This window comes from Micropterus salmoides, unplaced genomic scaffold (assembly GCF_014851395.1).
Source record: "Micropterus salmoides isolate LMB-PRFRI ecotype aquatic unplaced genomic scaffold, ASM1485139v1 Ms_hic_scaffold_5, whole genome shotgun sequence".
Taxonomy (NCBI): Eukaryota; Metazoa; Chordata; class Actinopteri; order Centrarchiformes; family Centrarchidae; genus Micropterus; species Micropterus salmoides.
The window spans coordinates 39823064-39846402 of NW_024044237.1; the positions used below are offsets into that span (position 1 = coordinate 39823064).

Sequence of the window (23339 nt, forward strand, 5' to 3'; positions counted from 1 at the left end):
TATTTTGAGGGGACAGCAGATTTATACTGTTATACAAGCTGCACGCTCACTACTTTACACCGTTATACAAGCTGCACGCTCACTACTTTACACCGTTATACAAGCTGCACGCTCACTACTTTACACTGTTATACAAGCTGTACGCTCACTACTTTACACTGTTATACAAGCTGTACGCTCACTACAAGCTGTACGCTCACTACTTTACGCCGTTATACCAGCTGTACGCTCACTACTTTACACCGTTATACAAACTGTACGCTCACTACTTTACGCCGTTATACAAGCTGTATGCTCACTACTTTACACCGTTATACAAACTGTACGCTCACTACTTTACGCCGTTATACAAGCTGTACGCTCACTACTTTACACTGTTTTACAAGCTGTACGCTCACTACAAGCTGTACGCTCACTACTTTACGCTGTTATACCAGCTGTACTGTCACTATTTTACACTGTTCTACAAGCTGTACGCTCACTACTTTACGCTGTTATACCAGCTGTACTGTCACTACTTTACACTGTTTTACAAGCTGTACGCTCACTACTTTACACTGTTATACCAGCTGTACTGTCACTACTTTACACTGTTTTACAAGCTGTACGCTCACTACTTTACGCTGTTATACCAGCTGTACTGTCACTACTTTACACTGTTCTACAAGCTGTACGCTCACTACAAGCTGTACGCTCACTACTTTACACTGTTATATCAGCTGTACTGTCACTACTTTACACTGTTATACAAGCTGCACGCTCACTACTTTACGCTGTTATACCAGCTGTACTGTCACTACTTTACACTGTTATACAAGCTGTACGCTCACTACTTTACGCTGTTATACCAGCTGTACTGTCACTACTTTACACTGTTCTACAAGCTGTACGCTCACTACTTTACGCTGTTATACCAGCTGTACTGTCACTACTTTACACTGTTCTACAAGCTGTACGCTCACTACAAGCTGTACGCTCACTACTTTACGCCGTTATACCAGCTGTACTGTCACTACTTTACACCGTTATACAAGCTGTACGCTCACTACTTTACACTGTTATATCAGCTGTACTGTCACTACTTTACACTGTTATACAAGCTGCACGCTCACTACTTTACGCTGTTATACCAGCTGTACTGTCACTACTTTACACTGTTATACAAGCTGTACGCTCACTACTTTACGCTGTTATACCAGCTGTACTGTCACTACTTTACACTGTTCTACAAGCTGTACGCTCACTACTTTACGCTGTTATACCAGCTGTACTGTCACTACTTTACACTGTTCTACAAGCTGTACGCTCACTACAAGCTGTACGCTCACTACTTTACGCCGTTATACCAGCTGTACTGTCACTACTTTACACCGTTATACAAGCTGTACGCTCACTACTTTACACTGTTATACAAGCTGTACGCTCACTACAAGCTGTACGCTCACTACTTTACGCTGTTATACCAGCTGTACTGTCACTACTTTACACTGTTCTACAAGCTGTACGCTCACTACAAGCTGTACGCTCACTACTTTACGCCGTTATACCAGCTGTACTGTCACTACTTTATGCCGTTATACAAGCTGCACGCTCACTACTTTACACTGTTATACAAGCTGCACGCTCACTACTTTACGCCGTTATACAAGCTGCACGCTCACTACTTTACGCCGTTATACAAGCTGCACGCTCACTACTTTACGCCGTTATACAAGCTGTACCGTCACTACTTTACACTGGGGCAACGTGTCATATCTTCAGTGTTGTCACATGAAAAGATAGAATCCAATATTTACAAAAACTTGGGAGGTGCATTAACTTTTGTGAGATACTGTATGTATGTGTCTTACCTGCGGGGGGGTCCCCAGTGACTGAAGGCAGGAGTTTCCTCTCCTTCCCCCTCCTCTCTTTCAGGAAGATCCCTGTGGGGACACACGATGTTAGCTAAATGTTTCTGTAGTGGCCGTTATAACCAGCTGGAGGTACAGCATGTCTCCTACCTGTGGTCTCCTCTGAATCGTAGAGAGGCTCCTCGCTGGCTCCGCCCCTTCCTTCCTTCTGTACCAATCATCCTGACAGACCTCCACAGAAAGAAAACAAAAACGTTTGTCATCAAGGACTTTTCACTCATCATATTTACATCTAAACAACTTCCTGTTTCTTTTATTCCATCAAACTTCCCAGCGCTTCTAACATACCGACTTTATTTGGGCGGGCCGCCCACGTCTGCAACCGGCCGCCCACGTCTGCAACCGGCCGCCCACGTCTGCAACCGGCCGCCCACGTCTGCAACCGGCCGCCCACGTCTGCAACCGGCCGCCCACGTCTGCAACCGGCCGCCCACGTCTGCAACCGGCCGCCCACGTCTGCCTATGTCTCTTACCGGCCGCCCACATCTGCCCACGTCTGCTACCGGTCATTGCTACTGGCCGCCAACGTCTACCTACGTCTCTTACCGGCCGCCAACGTCTCTTACCGGCCGCCCAGGTCTGCCCACGTCTGCTACTGGCCGCCCACGTCTATTACCGGCCGCCCACGTCTATTACCGGCCGCCCACGTCTATTGCCGGCCGCCCACGTCTATTGCCGGCCGCCCACGTCTATTGCCGGCCGCCCACGTCTGCCTAAGTCTGCTACCGGCCGCCCACGTCTGCCTAAGTCTGCTACCGGCCGCGCACGTCTGCCAACGTCTCTTACCGGCCGCCCACGTCTCTTACCGGCCGCCCACGTCTCTTACCGGCCGCCCACGTCTCTTACCGGCCGCCCACGTCTCTTACCGGCCGCCCACGTCTCTTACCGGCCGCCCACGTCTGCCCACGTCTGCTACCGGTCATTAAAAGCCATTGTAAAGCCATAAAAATACAGCAAAAACAAATCTGGAAAAAACATAACATAAAAGATAATAAAGATGTTGTGTCTGTCAGTATTAAGAGTTTTGCCAGTGAAACTGGCACGGTGGTGCATAACATTCATCAATATCCAATATTCCAATTGTTATATTCCATCAGTACTGTCGCTATTAATGCAGCTTTCACCCACATCTCATGGCTTTCTTCAGTGAATGGAACTTGTTACCTAAGCAAAGGACTCGGGTCTCCGAAGACAGCTGTGGGATACGGTTCAAAGCTCTACTTGATTTATCTTCTTTGGTTTGGATATTTACATTTCCCTTTGCAAGAATCCTTTTTATGCATGTGTTTAAAAACCCCAAATCATAGCAGTCATAACTTTTAAAAATCACAAGAATCTAACAAAGGATATCAGCATCAGGGGGCTCTCTGGAAAAAACAAAGATGTTGTGTCTGTCAGTATTAAGAGTTTTGCCAGTGAAATTGGCACGGTGGTGCTTAACATTCATCAAGGAAAAAACCGACTGATTTCAACAAACCAGATGCTTGTTTGAAACACACACACACACACACACACACAGTAAGTGGTGTTTGAAACACCAAGAAACTGACAACTTAAACCAGAAGAGGGCGACACAGGACTGTGAAACAAACGGGAACAGAGGAGGGGGAGACAACCAGTATGAGGCAAAGTAAGAAGAGGAACTTTTAATTTTAATTCTTTATTTTAGGTTGCCTTTTTAATAACTGGGCAGGAACAAAAGATGAAAATTAGCCAGCTGAGCTAATTCTGGCTCATTTACAGTTACTTTCCTGTTAATTAATAAGCACTGTCCCTGCCAAATAAACAAATAAATGAAATGAAATGAGACACAGGAGAGGAAGAGGAGGAGGTGACGGTGCAGGAGGAGGAGGACGAGGAAACAACCAGTATGAGGCAAAGTAAGAAGAAGTGATTTTATAGGTGAAGAGAGAGAGGTGAGGAGGAGGTGCGGCAGGTACTGACTCTGTGTCGGTGTCTGTCAGAGTAAGCTCGGAGTCTGCTTCACTGTCTCTGCAGCCAGGAGTACCTGCGCACACAGTAAGTTAGTCAAGTCATATCTGCAGGATGTCAAACACACACTTGAAGCATTGTGTAGAAAGGAAATCAAATAATGTTGGCCTAGACGAAGCTGCGTTAGTACCAGGAACTTTTTGTCCCAGGTTTCTACTTTTAAAGGAACTAAAAGGTTCCTTCAGTCCACTGCTGTTTGGGTTCAGGGCACGACTCTTGTGTATTCCAAATTTGGTGCAGATGTGAGCATGTAGACTGAAGTTACAATAACTTCCTGTTTTATGGAGAATTTTGGATGCCACGCCACGCCGTTCCACGAAAACTCATCGTTTGCACAACTTCTAGCCAATTGGTTTAGAGTGCACAGCACTAATCTGAAGTCGGTCGGACTAAATCCCTAGGAGGAGGAGTTAAAGTACAAAGTGTGTAAATCGGCAAAAATTACCATTAAATCCAAATTAAACGTACCACAGAAATTTCTTACATGTAGGTGAAACATTGTCTGGGGACTGCTCTGTTGGCGTCGCTATCAACCCATTTTGCCACGCCTGAATTTTGTGCAAAGTTTGGTGAGTTTTCAAGACAGAAATAAAGAAAGCCAGAAAGCAAGAAAGCAAGGGAGCAAGAAAGCAAGCAAGGGAGCAAGAAAGCAAGGGAGCAAGAAAGAAAGCAAGGGAGCGAGAAAGAAAGCAAGGGAGCAAGAAAGAAAGCAAGGGAGCAAGAAAGCCAGAAAGAAAGAAAGAAAGCAAGCAAGAAAGAAAGCAAGAAAGAAAGAAAGAAAGCCAGAAAGCCAGAAAGAAAGAAAGCAAGAAAGCCAGAAAGAAAGAAAGCAAGAAAGCCAGAAAGAAAGAAAGCCAGAAAGCCAGAAAGCCAGAAAGAAAGAAAGCCAGAAAGCCAGAAAGAAAGAAAGCCAGGAAAGAAAGAAAGCCAGAAAGCCAGAAAAGAAAGAAAGCCAGAAAGCCAGAAAGAAAGAAAGCCAGAAAGCAAGCAAGCCAGAAAGAAAGAAAGCCAGAAAGCAAGCAAGCAAGCAAGCCAGAAAGAAAGAAAGCCAGAAAGCAAGCAAGCAAGCAAGCCAGAAAGAAAGAAAGCAAGAAAGCCAGAAAGAAAGAAAGCCAGAAAGCCAGAAAGCCAGAAAGCAAGCAAGCAAGCAAGCCAGAAAGAAAGAAAGCAAAAAAGCCAGAAAGCAAGAAAGCCAGAAAGAAAGAAAGCAAGAAAGCCAGAAAGAAAGAAAGCCAGAAAGAAAGAAAGCCAGAAAGCCAGAAAGCCAGAAAGAAAGAAAGCCAGAAAGAAAGAAAGCCAGAAAGAAAGAAAGCCAGAAAGCCAGAAAGCCAGAAAGAAAGAAAGCCAGAAAGAAAGAAAGCCAGAAAGCCAGAAAAGAAAGAAAGCCAGAAAGCCAGAAAGCCAGAAAGAAAGAAAGCCAGAAAGCAAGCAAGCCAGAAAGAAAGAAAGCCAGAAAGCAAGCAAGCAAGCAAGCCAGAAAGAAAGAAAGCCAGAAAGCAAGCAAGCAAGCAAGCCAGAAAGAAAGAAAGCAAGAAAGCCAGAAAGAAAGAAAGCCAGAAAGCAAGCAAGCAAGCAAGCCAGAAAGAAAGAAAGCCAGAAAGAAAGAAAGCCAGAAAGCAAGCAAGCAAGCAAGCCAGAAAGAAAGAAAGCCAGAAAGCAAGCAAGCAAGCAAGCCAGAAAGAAAGAAAGCAAGAAAGCCAGAAAGAAAGAAAGCAAGAAAGCCAGAAAGAAAGAAAGAAAGAAAGCAAGAAAGAAAGAAAGCAAGAAAGAAAGAAAGCCAGAAAGCCAGAAAGAAAGAAAGCCAGAAAGCCAGAAAGCCAGAAAGAAAGAAAGCCAGAAAGCAAGCAAGCAAGCAAGAAAGAAAGAAAACCAGAGAGCCAGAAAGAAAGAAAGCCAGAAAGCCAGAAAGCAAGCAAGCAAGCAAGCCAGAAAGAAAGAAAGCAAGAAAGCCAGAAAGAAAGAAAGCCAGAAAGCCAGAAAGAAAGAAAGCCAGAAAGAAAGAAAGCCAGAAAGCCAGAAAGAAAGAAAGCCAGAAAGAAAGAAAGCCAGAAAGCAAGCAAGCAAGCAAGCCAGAAAGAAAGAAAGCCAGAAAGCAAGCAAGCAAGCAAGCCAGAAAGAAAGAAAGCCAGAAAGCCAGAAAGAAAGAAAGAAAGAAAGCAAGAAAGAAAGCCAGAAAGCCAGAAAGAAAGAAAGAAAGAAAGCAAGAAAGAAAGAAAGCCAGAAAGCAAGCAAGCAAGAAAGAAAGAAAACCAGAGAGCAAGCAAGAAATAGAGAAAGCCAGAAAGAAAGAAAGCACGAAAGAAAACCAGAAAGCAAGCATGCAAGAAAGAAAGCCAGAAAGAAAGAAAGAAAGCAAGAAAGAAAGAAAGAAAACCAGAAAGCAAGAATGCAAGAAAGAAAGAAAGAAAGAAAGAGAGAAAACCAGAAAGCAAGAATGCAAGAAAGAAAGCAAGAAAGCAAGAAAGCAAGAAAGCCAGAAAGCAAGAAAGCCAGAAAGAAAGAAAGCCAGAAAGAAAGAAAGCCAGAAAGAAAGAAGCCAGAAAGAAAGAAAGCCAGAAAGCAAGAAAGCAAGAAAGCAAGCCAGAAAGCAAGAAAGCAAGAAAGCCAGAAAGAAAGAAAGAAAGAAAGAAAGCAAGAAAGAAAGAAAGCAAGAAAGCCAGAAAGAAAGAAAGAAAGAAAGAAAGAAAGAAAGAAAGAAAGAAAGAAAGCAAGAAAGACAGAAAGCAAGCAAGCAAGCAAGAAATAAAGAAAGAAAGCAAGAATGCCAGAAAGAAAGGAAGCACGAAAGAAAACCAGAAAGCAAGCATGCAAGAAAGAAAGCCAGAAAGCAAGAAAGAAAGAAAGAAAGAAAGAAGCAAGCACGAAAGAAAACCAGAAAGCAAGAATGCAAGAAAGAAAGCAAGAAAGCCAGAAAGCCAGAAAGAAAGAAAGAAAGAAAGCCAGAAAGAAAGAAAGCAAGCAAGCAAGAAAGCCAGAAAGAAAGCAAGAAAGAAAGCCAGAAAGAAAGAAAGCAAGAAAGCCAGAAAGCCAGAAAGCAAGAAAGAAAGAAAGAAAGCAAGAAAGCCAGAAAGAAAGAAAACCAGAAAGCAAGAATGCAAGAAAGAAAGAAAGAAAGAAAGAGAGAAAACCAGAAAGCAAGAATGCAAGAAAGAAAGCAAGAAAGAAAGAAAGCAAGAAAGCAAGAAAGCAAGAAAGCCAGAAAGAAAGAAAGCCAGAAAGAAAGAAAGCCAGAAAGAAAGAAAGCCAGAAAGCAAGAAAGCAAGAAAGCAAGCCAGAAAGCAAGAAAGCAAGAAAGCCAGAAAGAAAGAAAGAAAGAAAGCAAGAAAGAAAGAAAGCAAGAAAGCCAGAAAGAAAGAAAGAAAGAAAGAAAGAAAGAAAGAAAGCAAGAAAGACAGAAAGCAAGCAAGCAAGCAAGAAATAAAGAAAGAAAGCAAGAATGCCAGAAAGAAAGGAAGCACGAAAGAAAACCAGAAAGCAAGCATGCAAGAAAGAAAGCCAGAAAGCAAGAAAGAAAGAAAGAAAGAAAGAAAGCAAGCACGAAAGAAAACCAGAAAGCAAGAATGCAAGAAAGAAAGCAAGAAAGCCAGAAAGCCAGAAAGAAAGAAAGAAAGAAAGCCAGAAAGAAAGAAAGCCAGAAAGAAAGAAAGCAAGCAAGCAAGAAAGCCAGAAAGAAAGCAAGAAAGAAAGCCAGAAAGAAAGAAAGCAAGAAAGCCAGAAAGCCAGAAAGCAAGAAAGAAAGAAAGAAAGCAAGAAAGCCAGAAAGAAATCAAGAAAGAAAGCCAGAAAGAAAGAAAGCAAGAAAGCCAGAAAGAAAGAAAGAAAGAAAGAAAGCAAGCAAGCCAGAAAGAAAGAAAGCAAGCAAGCAAGCAAGCAAGAAAGCAAGAAAGAAAGCAAGAAAGAAAGAAAGAAAGCAAGAATGCCAGAAAGAAAGAAAGCAAGAATGCCAGAAAGAAAGGAAGCACGAAAGAAAACCAGAGAGCAAGCAAGAAAGAGAAAGCCAGAAAGAAAGAAAGAAAGAAAGCAAGAAAGAAAGCAAGCACGAAAGAAAACCAGAAAGCAAGAATGCAAGAAAGAAAGCAAGAAAGCAAGAAAGCCAGAAAGGCAAGAAAGAAAGGAAGCAAGCAAGAAAGCCAGAAAGCAAGAAAGAAAGAAAGCCAGAAAGAAAGAAAGCAAGAAAGCCAGAAAGCCAGAAAGCAAGAAAGAAAGAAAGAAAGCAAGAAAGCCAGAAAGAAATCAAGAAAGAAAGCCAGAAAGAAAGAAAGCAAGAAAGCCAGAAAGAAAGAAAGAAAGAAAGAAAGCAAGCAAGCCAGAAAGAAAGAAAGCAAGCAAGCAAGCAAGCAAGAAAGCAAGAAAGAAAGCAAGAAAGAAAGAAAGAAAGCAAGAATGCCAGAAAGAAAGAAAGCAAGAATGCCAGAAAGAAAGGAAGCACGAAAGAAAACCAGAGAGCAAGCAAGAAAGAGAAAGCCAGAAAGAAAGAAAGAAAGAAAGCAAGAAAGAAAGCAAGCACGAAAGAAAACCAGAAAGCAAGAATGCAAGAAAGAAAGCAAGAAAGCAAGAAAGCCAGAAAGGCAAGAAAGAAAGGAAGCAAGCAAGAAAGCCAGAAAGCAAGAAAGAAAGAAAGCCAGAAAGCAAGAAAGAAAGAAAGCCAGAAAGGCAAGAAAGAAAGGAAGCCAGGAAGCCAGAAAGCAAGAAAGAAAGAAAGCAAGCAAGAAAGCCAGAAAGCAAGAAAGAAAGAAAGCCAGAAAGCAAGAAAGAAAGAAAGCCAGAAAGGCAAGAAAGAAAGGAAGCCAGGAAGCCAGAAAGAAAGAAAGCAAGAAAGAAAGAAAGAAAGAAAGCAAGAAAGAAAGAAAGAAAGAAAGCAAGAAAGCCAGAAAGCAAGAAAGAAAGCAAGCCAGAAAGCAAGAAAGCCAGAAAGGAACTAAAAGGTTCCTTCAGTCCACTGCTGTTTGCGTTTCCACTGCGGTCTAAAGACCCATGAAGATTATGCAAATTAGTCCGCTGACGTATGTTCTTCCTCTGACCTATACACTGTATACCAAACTAAGGGACAGACAGGCATCATTATGTACTGTATTAATCGACTAATCGTTGCAGCTCTAGTGTGTATTCGTGTATTTCTGTGGGTAAAATCTGGACCCTGAGAGTCTGTAATAAAAAGCTTTGTAGTGTCACGTCATTTGATTCCTCGACAGAGAAAGCGTTATTTCACGTGTTTAAGGCTGATGGAAGGACACAAACAAGAATCGTGTACATTTCTAAAACGCTTTGTTGTCTTGTGATCTCAAAAAGATTTTTCTGTGGTTGCAAAAAGAATTTTGACACGAAACAGAAGAACCAATCTGTGATCAGGGAGTTCTTTTGTATGTTATGTTGACACCTTTTGATCAGATCTTCATCTTGACTTTGTTATATTCCATCAGTACTGTCGCTATTAATGCAGCTTTCACCCACATCTCATGGCTTTCTTCAGTGAATGGAACTTGTGACCTAAGCAAAGGCTTCGGGTCTCCGAAGACAGCTGTGGGATACGGTTCAAAGCTCTACTTGATTTATCTTCTTTGGTTTGGATATTTACATTTCCCTTTGCAAGAATCCTTTTTACGCATGTGTTTAAAAACCCCAAATCATAGCAGTCATAACTTTTAAAAATCACAAGAATCTAACAAAGGATATCAGCATCAGGTGGCTCTCTGGAAAAAAAATATTCTGATTCTCTCTCTCACCCAGACTCAGGTTTCCTACAGACACGATGCTTTCATGGTCTGATCTCTGCAGCTCCTCGTCCTCTCTGTCTCTGAGCTCCTCCTGATTCTCTCTTCTCCAAGTCTGAAAACAGTCAAACAAATTATTGGAATATCAGAGAACGGAATAAGTGATTTTAAAACTGCACATCAATGATCAATATATCAGAGAGTTTGCTGTGTGTGAAAACAGTGCTGTGAAAATACTGTCAACGACAACACTGTTTTCACTCACCAACTAAATCCAGTCACCTCGCCGTTAATTTACCCTCACTGCAGCTCAACATTTCCTGCAATGCTGGATCTAATTTATTGTCTTTTGTCCTTTTTAGTGCCAATTTGAATTTCCTCTACAGGGGATCAATAAGGAACATCTCATCAAGTCTCACTGAGATCAAGACCTCTTTTTTTAAAGAGAGAAAAACAATGCAAATGTCTTCTGTCGTCTTCTGATTGCGCTTGTGAATGCTTCTTTTATTCTTAACCATAGCCTATTTGTACTGTGCACTACAAGCAGTGGGCTATTGAGAGAGAGAGAGTTTTGTCATACTGCACATTGCTGCAGCTCCTCTTTTCAGCCTGTGTTGAAGGCTTCGTTTTAGCTATGGAGTGATACATCTTGTCTCTACATGATCTTTGTTGGGAGTTGCACATGCTCAGTTCCTAGTTAAGGACTACTAGCCAATCAGAAACAGAGAAGGGCGGGTCAGCGAGAAGCCGGTAAACGGCTCGGGTTCAGCCGTACGTGTTGCCGACCAGCTTGGCAACATGGACTGGAGCGAGAGTTTCAGAGCGGCGAGTTATTAATCTGTATCCATAAAGTTTTAACTGAGCTCTGTCTCTACATCACAGGAACAACTTTCTGTCCACTGACTGCCTGGAGGGTAGCTAGTGTTCGCTGTTTCTGAGGGCGTGTCGGAGTAGCCGCTCGGCGAGCGTTATATGAGGCGCGTTTAGCTTTCATCCCTGTGACTGGACTACAAACGAGCTGTTTTCAGTTCAGAGCAGAGTTTTCTGTGGGAGATGGGAACTCACTTTGGGCTTTTTCACTTTGCAAACCTATTACATGCACAAAAAAGATATATAACTCAACAAAGGAGAGGGAAAAAGCCAAAAACCAGACACCACAGTCCAAAATGATAAGAATTATTTTGCTACTATTATTACCAGACATTCATAAATGTATGAAAGAATTTTGTACAATACAATAATATTTATAAAAATCATTATTTGTCTATTTAATACCGAGTTCGTCAACTGCAGTTCGAGTAAATTTCATCTTTGTTGCATTTTACATTTAAAAGTTACGCCGGTCTTTTTAAAACTCTCCATATTGAATCATAAATCGTTTTCTAGAGCACAACGTTAGCCAGTTCACACAGTATATCAAATGTCTGTGACAGATGTGTTCAATGCGTTAGCTAATCTTTACAAGACGTTTTTTCCTGTATGCCGTCATTTTCTCGCCCTTTAAAGGCGGCTAGATCTTCACTTTACACTCTTCTTCTGAGGTCTTATAGCGAGACATTTACAGAGTTTTTAAAAATATATTTTATCATTCTCATTTTATCTGTAAATATGTGGGGAAAAGTGGAGTGGAATATTTTTGTATAAATCCATGAAAAAACAATATTTTTATCAACCGTTCTGTAAATATCTGGGCCATTTGGTATATTATCACAATAAAACCAAAAAAATCCATCTGACTCTTATCAATGTGCTGGAAAATGGATTTGTGTGATATGCAAATCAGCGCAGATTTAATGAGGAAATACCTCATTTGCATATTAAAAAATGAAAAACATACATAGTTGTAATTGAGAAAAAAAAGCTATGTTTACATTTCATTTGTAAAGTTTTATTGTGATATGAGTAAAGTTGAGAAAAACTGTGGCGTTCAGTTGGTGGCGTTACAGCACAATGTTTTAAAATCTTCAAATGGAGCGAGAAGGAGCGTCCTCGTGATTTCACGCTGGTCAGGGATCTTTGATACACGACTCATTGCCCTTTCTCTATCCTCCTGTTTTTCCTGTCTACATCTCCTCCTGTTGTTCTTGTACACAGGTCTCTCCTGACAAAGCCAAATTATGTTTATGTCTAAGCTTCACTAACTTTAATATTCAAAGGGAAACTAGAAATAAAAAGCTTGTCTTGATCTCTCTGGCCAGAATCTACAGCATAATATGGCTTAACATTGGTTCACGCGCTGAGCTCGACGCCCTCACCTCCTCTGCTCCTCCGGCCTGGCTGAAGGAGGTGCGTTTCCACTCCTCCCATGACGGAGGAGGTCCCCTGGGGAGGGAGGCCGAGCTGTCTTCGACTTTCTTCTGCGTCTTCACCTCCCTCTCATTCTTTCCTTCCACCTCCTCGTCCACGGCCATCTCCCTACCCTCCTCCAGAGGCAGGAGGGTAGAGGTCCGAGAGAAGGAGGTGTAGCGAGGCAGACCTCCATCCAGGATCAGCTCCGGCTCCTCCTCTTCTTCATCTTCTTTTTCTTGTCGAAGGTCCTCTGGCAGGATGGAGCCATCGCCGAAACCCTGAAAAACAACACGTTAAAGATCAGCTAAACACTTAAATGCTAAAGCTAACATGCTCACAATGACAACGCTAAACATTAAAGGCTCGGGTTCTGAGTTTGAGTTAATCAGCTGATTGGAGCTCTTCTCAGGTTGAACTTTCTGTATTATAAATTAGGGATGCACCGAAAAGAAAATTCTTGGCCGAACAAAGTTTCACATTTTTTTCCCATTGCATAAATTAGTCAAAATGTGCTTTTTCCTCAATGTTTCCCACAGGATGTGGAGAGTCTATGGTGGGGTGTCCAGGGCCCAAGAGGGTCCGGTAAAGTAAATTACATGAGTCCATTTCCTTTTAATAGACGCATGCAATACGTTTTATACTTTCTGTGAATATAATCCTCTTTCTGTGAATTTAATCCTATTTCCATCCTGTACAGACGCCTTATTTTGAAAACCGGACGTTGTTGCATGCGTTTCCTCCTCGTCGCGCTAAATCCATCCAGTCCGACCCGGTTTGATAAATAATGTTGTACGTGGTTCTCGTACGGCGTAACATGAAGACTTCACAGCCTCTCTTCAGGCAGGACTCTCATACTGCAACACTTGTCTTTGTAAAGAGACAAACTGACAGGATAAAGTCTCTAACCTGCCTGTCAGCTCGCTCTGGGCCGGTTCACTTACCGTAAAGGCTTGAATACGTGTGCACTCCAAATTTAGGTGCGGCTAGCTTAATCGCCTTCTCACAGACAAGTGACAGAAACACTCAAAGCAAGAAGTCAGCCACAGATGGAGTGGATGTGCTGAGAGACAGTTCAGCAGAACAGCGTCTGCAAACGGCTCAGACACTTTAAAATGCTTCCACACTGTCAACATGTCAGCGTGATGTATTAGGCCGAACACCGAAAGTGTTGGGCGGGCCCTCACAATTGTAGCGTGAGGCGGCTGCGTTGCAGATTCTGGAGCTCTGCCAGTGCATCTGTGAGTTTGCTACGCGCTTCGGACGCTGCATGAAGGTGTTATACGTCACTTCCTGTGCCCCCTTTGTGGCACTGTAGAGCACTTGGCGATACGACTATAAATGAATATTGGTGTGTAGATGTGTTCGGGTTGGGACAGTTATCAAGCACGTAAAGGTTTGTGCAGATTTGAGCATGTACACAGTTACAACAACTTCCTTTGCCACGCCACCACCACGCCGTTTACTGCAAACTCACAAGTTTTGCAACATGGCTTCAACAATGTGTTAAGGGTTTTCTGGGACAGTTTTGAACTTGATATGTCCGACCGGTTAGGAGTAGTACATTACAGCGTAAACGTGTCATTTCCTGTTGCCAGCAGGTGCCGCTATGACTTTGAGTGAATATTGGCATATGGATGGGTTCAGGGCGCGACTCTTATGTATTCCAAATTTGGTGCAGATGTGAGCATGTAGACTGAAGTTACAATAACTTCCTGTTTTATGGGGAATAATACATTTTGGATGCCACGCCACGCCGTTCCACGAAAACTCACCGTTTGCACAACTTTTAATCTAGCCAATGGGTTTAGAGTGCACAGCACAAATCTGAAGTCGGTCGGACTAAATCCTTAGGAGGAGGAGTTAAAGTACAAAGTGTGTAAATCGGCAAAAATTACCATTAAATCCAAATTAAACGTACCACAGAAATTTCTTACATGTAGGTGAAACATTGTCTGGGGACTGCTCTGTTGGCGTCGCTATCAACCCATTTTGCCACGCCTGAATTTTGTGCAAAGTTTGGTGAGTTTTCAAGACAGAAATAAAGAAAGCCAGAAAGCAAGAAAGCCAGAAAGCAAGAAAGCCAGAAAGCAAGAGAGCAAGAAAGCAAGGGAGCAAGAAAGCAAGGGAGCAAGAAAGCAAGGGACCAAGCAAGGGACCAAGAAAGAAAGCAAGGGAGCAAGAAAGCAAGGGAGCAAGAAAGAAAGCAAGGGAGCAAGAAAGCCAAAAGCAAGAAAGAAAGAAAGCAAGGAAGCAAGCCAGAAAAAAAGAAAGCAAGAAAGCCAGAAAGAAGGAAAGCAAGCCAGAAAGCAAGAAAGAAAGCCAGAAAGCCATAAAGAAAGAAAGCACGAAAGAAAGCAAGAAAGCCAGAAAGCAAGCCAGAAAGCCAGAAAGAAAGCCAGAAAGCCAGAAAGAAAGCAGGAAAGAAAGAAAGCCAGAAAGCAAGAAAGAAAGCCAGGAAAGAAAGAAAGCCAGAAAGCAAGAAAGAAAGCCAGAAAGCAAGAAAGAAAGCCAGAAAGACAGCCAGAAAGAAAGAAAGAAAGAAAGCACGAAAGAAAGCAAGAAAGCCAGAAAGCAAGCCAGAAAGCAAGAAAGAAAGCAGGAAAGAAAGAAAGCCAGAAAGCAAGAAAGAAAGCAGGAAAGAAAGAAAGCCAGAAAGCAAGAAAGAAAGCCAGAAAGAAAGAAAGAAAGAAAGCAAGCAAGAATGCCAGAAAGAAAGAAAGCAAGAATGCCAGAAAGAAAGAAAGCAAGAATGCCAGAAAGAAAGAAAGCAAGAATGCCAGAAAGAAAGAAAGCAAGAATGCCAGAAAGAAAGAAAGAAAGCAAGAATGCCAGAAAGAAAGAAAGAAAGCAAGAAAGAAAGCAAGAATGCCAGAAAGAAAGAAAGAAAGCAAGAAAGAAAGCAAGAATGCCAGAAAGAAAGAAAGCAAGAATGCCAGAAAGCAAGAAAGAAAGCAAGAATGCCAGAAAGAAAGAAAGAAAGCAAGAAAGAAAGCAAGAATGCCAGAAAGAAAGAAAGAAAGCAAGAAAGAAAGCCAGAAAGAAAGCCAGAAAGAAAGCAAGAAAGAAAGCAAGAATGCCAGAAAGAAAGAAAGCAAGAATGCAAGAAAGAAAGAAAGCAAGAATGCCAGAAAGAAAGAAAGCAAGAATGCCAGAAAGAAAGAAAGCAAGAATGCCAGAAAGAAAGAAAGCAAGAATGCCAGAAAGAAAGAAAGCAAGAATGCCAGAAAGAAAGAAAGCAAGAATGCCAGAAAGAAAGAAAGCAAGAATGCCAGAAAGAAAGAAAGCAAGAATGCCAGAAAGAAAGCAAGAAATCAGGAAAGCAAGCCAGCAAGAAAGCAAGCCAGCAAGAAAGCAAGCCAGCAAGAAAGCAAGCCAGCAAGAAAGCAAGCCAGCAAGAAAGCAAGCCAGCAAGAAAGCAAGCAAGCAAGCAAGCAAGCAAGCAAGCAAGCAAGAAAGCAAGCAAGCAAGCAAGCCAGAAAGAAAGAAAGAAAGCAAGAAAGCAAGCAAGAAAGAAAGCGAGCAAGCAAACAAGAAAGAAAGCAAGCAAGCAAACAAGAAAGAAAGCGAGCAAGCAAACAAGAAAGAAAGCGAGCAAGCAAACAAGAAAGAAAGCGAGCAAGCAAACAAGCAAGCAAGCAAACAAGAAAGAAAGCGAGCAAGCAAACAAGAAAGAAAGCGAGCAAGCAAACAAGAAAGAAAGCGAGCAAGCAAACAAGAAAGAAAGCAAGCAAGCAAACAAGCAAGCAAGCAAGCAAACAAGAAAGCAAGCAAGCAAACAAACAAGCAAGCAAACAAACAAGCAAGCAAACAAGAAAGAAAGCAAGCAAGAAAGAAAGCGAGCAAGCAAACAAGAAAGATGGGTCTGGGACTATTTTTTTGGACATCCTGAATTGCAGGTAAATGAAAAAGACTCATTAAATCAGTCAAACTTTAGGCTCCAGACACTGAGCCGTCTGCCTTCATCTCCTCCGTGAAGAAACTAAACTGTGAAACCACAGCTCGCACTAAATCTAAAACTTGACTTACTTTGAACATTAGCCTTCATCTCTGAACACATAAAGGTTTTCTCCAACTCCCCAAAGAGCCTTCCTCAGCAGATACTGAGGGGATATCCTGTTCTTAACATTACGACACAGACATTAGCCCGCGCTGGGAAATATTAATGACAACACTTAGGCTAATTTCCATCGACGAAGCCTCATCGTCAAGGACTCTGTTCCTCTTCTTTTAATTTGGGCTTGGGAAGCTGGCCCATCACGGCCGTATAATGGAGGTGAGGAGCAGACGGCAGCAGCAGCAGAGAGCTCATAACGCTAACAGGATGTTCTGCAGACTGATGTGTATTGGCCGTGACTGCCTGGCCTCATATTCATAAGATTTAAAGACGTTGTCATTTAATATCTCTGCCATTAGGCGATGAGGACAGTGGAGATGACGAGTCGGCTGGGAGAGCAGCTACAAACTACAAGGCCTGTTTTCAGATCATGCAGCTCTCAAAGAGACGGTTTTTTGATCTGGACGTGTTTTGCTGCACAAATGGCATCTACTGTCCAACAATTAAAACGTCAATAAATGGTGAGAAGTGATTAGATGTGCCTGGTTCTGTTTTATCTGGACATCTCAGAAACTCAAGCGATCAGACCAGATAAACCACATCTGGAGGAAGCCTGGCTCATACTTTGATCTCAGCAAGCTGTAAATAACATCTGCAATTAATGCTCATTTTACTTATTGATAAATCTGTAAATTACTGTCTTGACTGCTGGTTCTGTCCAGAGCACAGCAGTGAAACAGTTCGTGTCAAAAGGTATTTTCTCGTGAACTGAAACGATGGACAAGTGGACCCTTTGACCTGTTGGTGGCGCTAAATGACAAGTTTAATTAATAGGGAACATGAATGTTTCAACCAATAGTTGTTGAGATATTTCAGTCTGGACAGAAGTGTCAAACCATCCAAGAGAACCAGGAATCAGTTTAAAGCGGGAAATCTGATAATGTGTTGGCAGCATAGTCTGCACGTTTCCCTGTACTTCCTGTCATACTTCTGATCCAGGCGTATTTTAAGCAGTGGCAGACAAATATTCAGATCCTTTACTTAAGTAAAAGTAAAGAAACCACACTGTAAAAAATACTCTTTAAGTAATATCCTGCATTGAAAATGTTACTAAACTAAAATAATGTAAGTATAATCATGAAAATGTACTTAAAGTATTAATTGTACTCAAAGACACACCTTCTCAATACTTGCTGTGTCCAATCCAAAAGCCGGAATCTTATTTACATGAAAAATGACTTGCCAGATGGATGTAACTGTTTTTGAATAAGCAAGCACTGATGTATTTTAACTACTGATTGTTTTATTAAAGGAGACCTATTACACTGCTTTTCTAGTCCTTTATTGTAGTTCTGTGATTCCTGTATCGCAGCTTTGCATGATTCAAAGTTTAATAAAATATGTATTTTTCTTACACTGACTCTTCATGTAGGCCTTCATTTCAGCCTCTGTCTGAAACAAGCTGTAGATGCTCCTGTCTCTTTAAGGCCCCCCCCCCTCACAGCCCACTGTCTTCTGATTGGCTAAGACCCGAAGCATGTTACCAGGTTGTTGTTGCTGGGCGGAACAGGCAGACTGAGCGTTGCCATGCTGTTAGTGTGGGAGCACATGACCATATATGGAACAGCGGCTCGGAGCCGTTGGTAGAAAAAGCAGTTGAAAAGAAAGCGTTCAGAACAGGAGGAAATCTGAGGTTTTGGCTCACAGTGATTTCTTATAAAGGCTTTAACCTCATTTTTTGAAGCTTTGGCCGTGTTTAACATGAACATCCAACATTATAACATTGTAGATAAGTCATAAAATGTGGAAAAGCATAATAGATCTCCTTTAATGTACGGGTTAGACAGTGGGTTACGTCTGTTGCTTTTGTAGTTAAAAGGGTAAATGCTTTGATTGTATTTTGTACTGTTTTATGTTCATACTGTTAGACTTGTTGTCCTGCTCCCTTTCTCCCCCCGGTTAAATAAAAAAATAATTGACTTATTGATTAAATCGACTAATCGTTTCAGCTGTACTTGGGTAGTTTATTTATAACTAAACATATGTGTTTGGAATGACTGTTTGTTGCACCTCTGCGTGACTAATAAACTGCCCACACAGGTCTTGTGGCGTCCCGCAGGGCTCGTTTCTGGGGCCCCTGTTATCCACTTTATATCTGCTGCCCTTTCATAATGCATATTATACTTGCGGATGATGACAGATAGGCTCCTGTGACTGTCTACACTCTGTTAGGGACTTCTTTTTTATTTTACAGCTCAGTGCTGATACGATGGAGGTTCTGCTGCTCCAGAAAAAGTCGCCCCCATGATCAAAATGCAAATATTAGGCCTCTTTCCTCTGCTGCCCGCTCCAACCTGCGGGATAATATCTGATCAATCCGCGGCATTTAACACCCCAGGTAAAGCAGCTGAAAGCAATAAGAACAACTAGTAAACTGAGATCAGTACACTCGACTGCTGAATTAGAGAGGCTTATATTCTCGTCTGTATCTCATCTCAAACACACCTCTCTCCTCACTTAGCATGCCAGCCCTTGATCGTCTGCAGGTGATCCAGAGCCACGGCCTCACATCACCCGGATCCTCAGATCTCACCGTTGGCTCCTTGTTGCGTTTAGGATTCACTTTTAAACTCTGTCTTTCTTCCAGAGCACTGCACGGTGAGGGTCCTCCACATGTGGCTGAACTACTACGCCCTCACTCATCAGCTCTCTCAGGTCAACTAAGCTAAATTAGCTCTCTCGCTCTCTCTCAGGCTCTCGCGTTGAGGCCTGTGGTGAATTGCTGTGCCAGCATCCTGTCTGCTGAATCTGCCTTTTAAAAGGCAGATAAAGACATACCTGTTCGGACAGATGTTTGGGTAAACTGTGTGCACCAGGTCTTGTGTATTTTTTGCACTTGTAAGAGAGGGGCTGTCCTCCCCAGAAGAGACCTGCTACCTCAGCGGAGCGTAAGTCATCGTCAGAGACGGTCCTCACCCAGGATACCTTGTGTTTGACTTTCTGCCCTCCAGGTAGCGCTACAGATCCCTCAAAAGCCGGCTTAATCACATCTCCCTCCCTACAGAAATACGCACCAGAATCGACTCAGACATCCAAAGTGAATGCTTCTTCCATATGTGCAATAATTTAAACAGTAGTTCTTAGCTTCTAAATTTCTAAGTGCATTTATATTATTATTTATTTATGGACATGAATGAAATATGTGTGTAGCTGTGTTTTGGCACCTCACCCTCCAAAGCTCGTTGACAATAACGGCTATTCTATTCCACACATGGCTCAGGTGGTCACTTCATCTTTAATTTATTTCCTGTATGCTGTATAACAGTTTTTCTAAAGCACCTTGTGAGCCATTTGTCTGTGAAAAGTGCCACCCAAGTAAATTTTACTCACTTCCACACAGCCATTTCTAAAAAAAAAAAACATTGTCAGTGCTTCAGATCCTTTTTGTTTTCGCAGTCAGAGCTCTGGATCAGACTTTTAATGCCAACATTAATGAGGTTTCTTCAGTTGAAATCAGCTGTAACAACATGTGTCATCTGTTTAGATGTTAAAACTGTTGTTGATGGCGGCGTGCAGCAGCACAGCGGCTTCTAAGCTACTGACGACTGGCGTACTTGCTACTCCCTCCCCTTTGCTCTTAGATTGCTGCTACTGCACAAGGCACTGAGGCTGTATGGTTTTAACTATGTGTTTAGTATAATTTGTTATAGTTTTAGATTATTTAAGTGTTTTTATAAAGGGTTTATCTTAAATTGTTATTTATTCAGTACTCTGCTGGACCTGGGAAACAAATTTTGTTCCTTCATGGTTTACAAGGTGAATGACAATAAAGAACTGGATTGAAAAGGAATCAGATATCTGTCCAGGTAATAATCAATAAAATAAAAAACAAAAAGACTCGAAGTGAACAGTGTCGGCAGCAGACGTTGCTTTTACAACCAGAGTAAAAGAAAAAAGTGGCAGTAAAGTTAACGGTTGTCGTTACCGTGTTGACTTTGTTTTCTCTTGTGTATTTACGTTCGAATCGGTTTGAACTGTGGGCGCAGCAGCTCTTTATCTGCACAGAGGAGATCAGAATAATGTGATCGCAGCCTGTAACTACAGCAGCAGCAGCTCGTTGCAGCAGCCGTCTTCTACGTATGACCTCTAAAAGTTAACGAGGTGTGGATGTGTAACGGGGGTCTCTCTCTGGTCAGCGGGCTGGCGTGACAGAGAACGATCCCGCGGCGAAGTGACAGCGCCGACCCGGCTGTCTTTATGGAAACCCATCAGAGACCTGTGGGCTGTGAAAAACCCTCTTCAGCCAAATGGGCTGCATATAAAACAGGAAATAAAACAGCAGCGCAGAGGACGGCCGCGGCAGATACAGAGAGGGGACAGAGTAGCACAGCAGAGTACAACAGAGTACTGCAGAGTAGAGTACTGCAGAGTACAGCAGAGTAGAGTACTGCAGAGTACAGCAGAGTACAGCAGAGTAGAGTACTGCAGAGTAGAGTACTGCAGAGTAGAGTACTGCAGAGTACAGCAGAGTACAGCAGAGTAGAGTACTGCAGAGTACAGCAGAGTACAGCAGAGTAGAGTACTGCAGAGTAGAGTACTGCAGAGTACAGCAGAGTACAGCAGAGTAGAGTACTGCAGAGTACAGCAGAGTAGAGTACAGCAGAGTAGAGTACTGCAGAGTACAGCAGAGTACAGCAGAGTAGAGTACTGCAGAGTACAGCAGAGTAGAGTACAGCAGAGTAGAGTACTGCAGAGTACAGCAGAGTACAGCAGAGTAGAGTACAGCAAAGTAGAGTACTGCAGAGTACAGCAGAGTACTGCAGAGTACTGCAGAGTAGAGTACTGCAGAGTACTGCAGAGTAGAGTACTGCAGAGTACTGCAGAGTAGAGTACTGCAGAGTAGAGTACTGCAGAGTAGAGTACTGCAGAGTAGAGTACTGCAGAGTACTGCAGAGTACTGCAGAGTACTGCAGAGTACTGCAGAGTACTGCAGAGTAGAGTACAGTAGAGTAGAGTACAGTAGAGTACTGCAGAGTAGAGTACAGTAGAGTACTGCAGAGTAGAGTACAGTAGAGTACTGCAGAGTACAGCAGAGTAGAGTACTGCAGAGTAGAGTACTGCAGAGTACAGCACAGTAGAGTACTGCAGAGTACAGCACAGTAGAGTACTGCAGAGTACAGCACAGTAGAGTACTGCAGAGTAGAGTACTGCAGAGTACTGCAGAGTAGAGTACTGCAGAGTACTGCAGAGTAGAGTACTGCAGAGTAGAGCACAGTAGAGTACTGCAGAGTACAGCAGAGTAGAGTACTGCAGAGTACAGAAGAGTAGAGTACAGCAGAGTACTGCAGAGCACAGCAGAGTAGAGTACAGCAGAGTACTGCAGAGCACAGCAGAGTAGAGTACTGCAGAGTACAGAAGAGTAGAGTACAGCAGAGTACTGCAGAGCACAGCAGAGTAGAGTACAGCAGAGTACTGCAGAGCACAGCAGAGTAGAGTACAGCAGAGTACTGCAGAGTAGAGTACAGCAGAGTACTGCAGAGTAGAGTACAGCAGAGTACTGCAGAGTAGAGTACAGCAGAGTACAGCAGAGTACTGCAGAGTAGAGTACAGCAGAGTACTGCAGAGTAGAGTACTGCAGAGTAGAGCACAGTAGAGTACTGCAGAGTACAGCAGAGTAGAGTACTGCAGAGTACAGAAGAGTAGAGTACTGCAGAGTACAGAAGAGTAGAGTACAGCAGAGTACTGCAGAGCACAGCAGAGTAGAGTACAGCAGAGTACTGCAGAGTAGAGTACAGCAGAGTAGAGCACAGTAGAGTACTGCAGAGTACAGCAGAGTAGAGTACTGCAGAGTACAGCAGAGTAGAGTACAGCAGAGTACTGCAGAGTAGAGTACTGCAGAGTAGAGCACAGTAGAGTACTGCAGAGTACAGCAGAGTAGAGTACTGCAGAGTACAGAAGAGTAGAGTACAGCAGAGTACTGCAGAGCACAGCAGAGTAGAGTACAGCAGAGTACTGCAGAGTAGAGTACAGCAGAGTACTGCAGAGTAGAGTACAGCAGAGTAGAGTACAGCAGAGTACTGCAGAGTAGAGTACAGCAGAGTACTGCAGAGTAGAGTACAGCAGAGTACTGCAGAGTAGAGTACAGCAGAGTACTGCAGAGTAGAGTACAGCAGAGTACTGCAGAGCACAGCAGAAGTTACTTTCTCAAATTATGTTGCAGACAAAATATTATGTAGTGCATTTAATTTACTGTGTTATCGTTGTTTGCACAAAATCCACAGCTTGTGTGCTTAAAATAATGTGTTTGCACAATATATCAGATCTTACACATTAAAAATTACCACGCACTTCATCATCTTGCACTTTCAGGTTGTAAATATCTATATCTTGGAAGAAAAGGATCTTAATAACTTCAGGGTACAAGATAAGACTTGGTACTTAAACACTAAACAAAGATAAAAATGTACAAATATAATATCATTTCTGTGAACACGATTAAAAGACCAACCCATGAGTTCTATTTCAGATAAATAATCTAAAAGCATTTTCTGTGTGGATATTTTAAAACACAAAATAAACGTCTCCAGGCAGAGTCCTAAATATGTGTTCTATCAAACGTACTTGCACACAGGTACCAACTTTCCTATTGCTGTACAGGACGCAACGGTCACAGAACTGTTGCTCCGTGTCCTGCTTGGCTGAGCTTTTTACCGCAACACGTGCCAACAGGTGCTCTCACCTCATTTTTACTACACTTAGCTGAATTTCACGGCACTTGAATAGCTCTGAGTTAACAGGACGAACTAATGGAGCACAGCTACACATATACATGTTACTTCACTAATCTGTCTGAGAAAAACATAAAATATTAACAAGTGAAACACATAAAGGAGAATTAATATAACTTATGAATACGAAATAATCCAGAAGATTGACCACGTTGTCTGAACAACTCTGTTAGCAGAAAGGAAGACGTGATCTCTTTTCCACATTGTACTTCTGTGCTTACAGCTCTGCGAGCTTTGCCAAACATCAAAGTGATGATTTCACTTTTACAGTAAAAGCGAAGACGAGACAATAAACTGAAGAGAGGTTTAATTTAACGATCCATGTGGATCATTTTTGTCCTCAGCTCAACAGTACTGCAGTAGTATTCCCACTGAGTACTGCAGTACTGAGTGTCTGATGCTGGAGAACCAAAGTGTCCTTAGAGTACCCCCGCAACCCTCTCCACCCCCCGACTCACTTAAGAGAGATGCTGCTGGTTGAGCTGATAGAGCACTTTATACCATCCAGCCGTCGAGCTGAGTCAGCAGCTTCACAGAGTCAGAGAGAGCGAGAGAGAGAGAGAGGGTGAAAGAAGGTGAACAATGAAAGTGGAGG

The 23339-nt window shown here is 42.6% G+C and overlaps 1 protein-coding gene across 5 annotated transcripts in view; it reads right to left on the reverse strand.

Moving 5' to 3' along the window:
- patj (PATJ crumbs cell polarity complex component) overlaps nucleotides 1-23339 on the reverse strand; it is a 202823-nt gene that overhangs the window by 109173 nt on the left and 70311 nt on the right. For all 5 annotated transcript variants that reach the window (XM_038698650.1, XM_038698651.1, XM_038698647.1 and 2 more), the window contains exons 21-25: nucleotides 11869-12180; nucleotides 9626-9728; nucleotides 3855-3918; nucleotides 2001-2081; nucleotides 1851-1922 (exon numbers count right to left, since the gene is read on the reverse strand). In XM_038698650.1, coding sequence (XP_038554578.1) covers nucleotides 1851-1922; nucleotides 2001-2081; nucleotides 3855-3918; nucleotides 9626-9728; nucleotides 11869-12180 — 632 coding nt within the window. The remainder of the gene's footprint in view (nucleotides 1-1850; nucleotides 1923-2000; nucleotides 2082-3854; nucleotides 3919-9625; nucleotides 9729-11868; nucleotides 12181-23339) is intronic.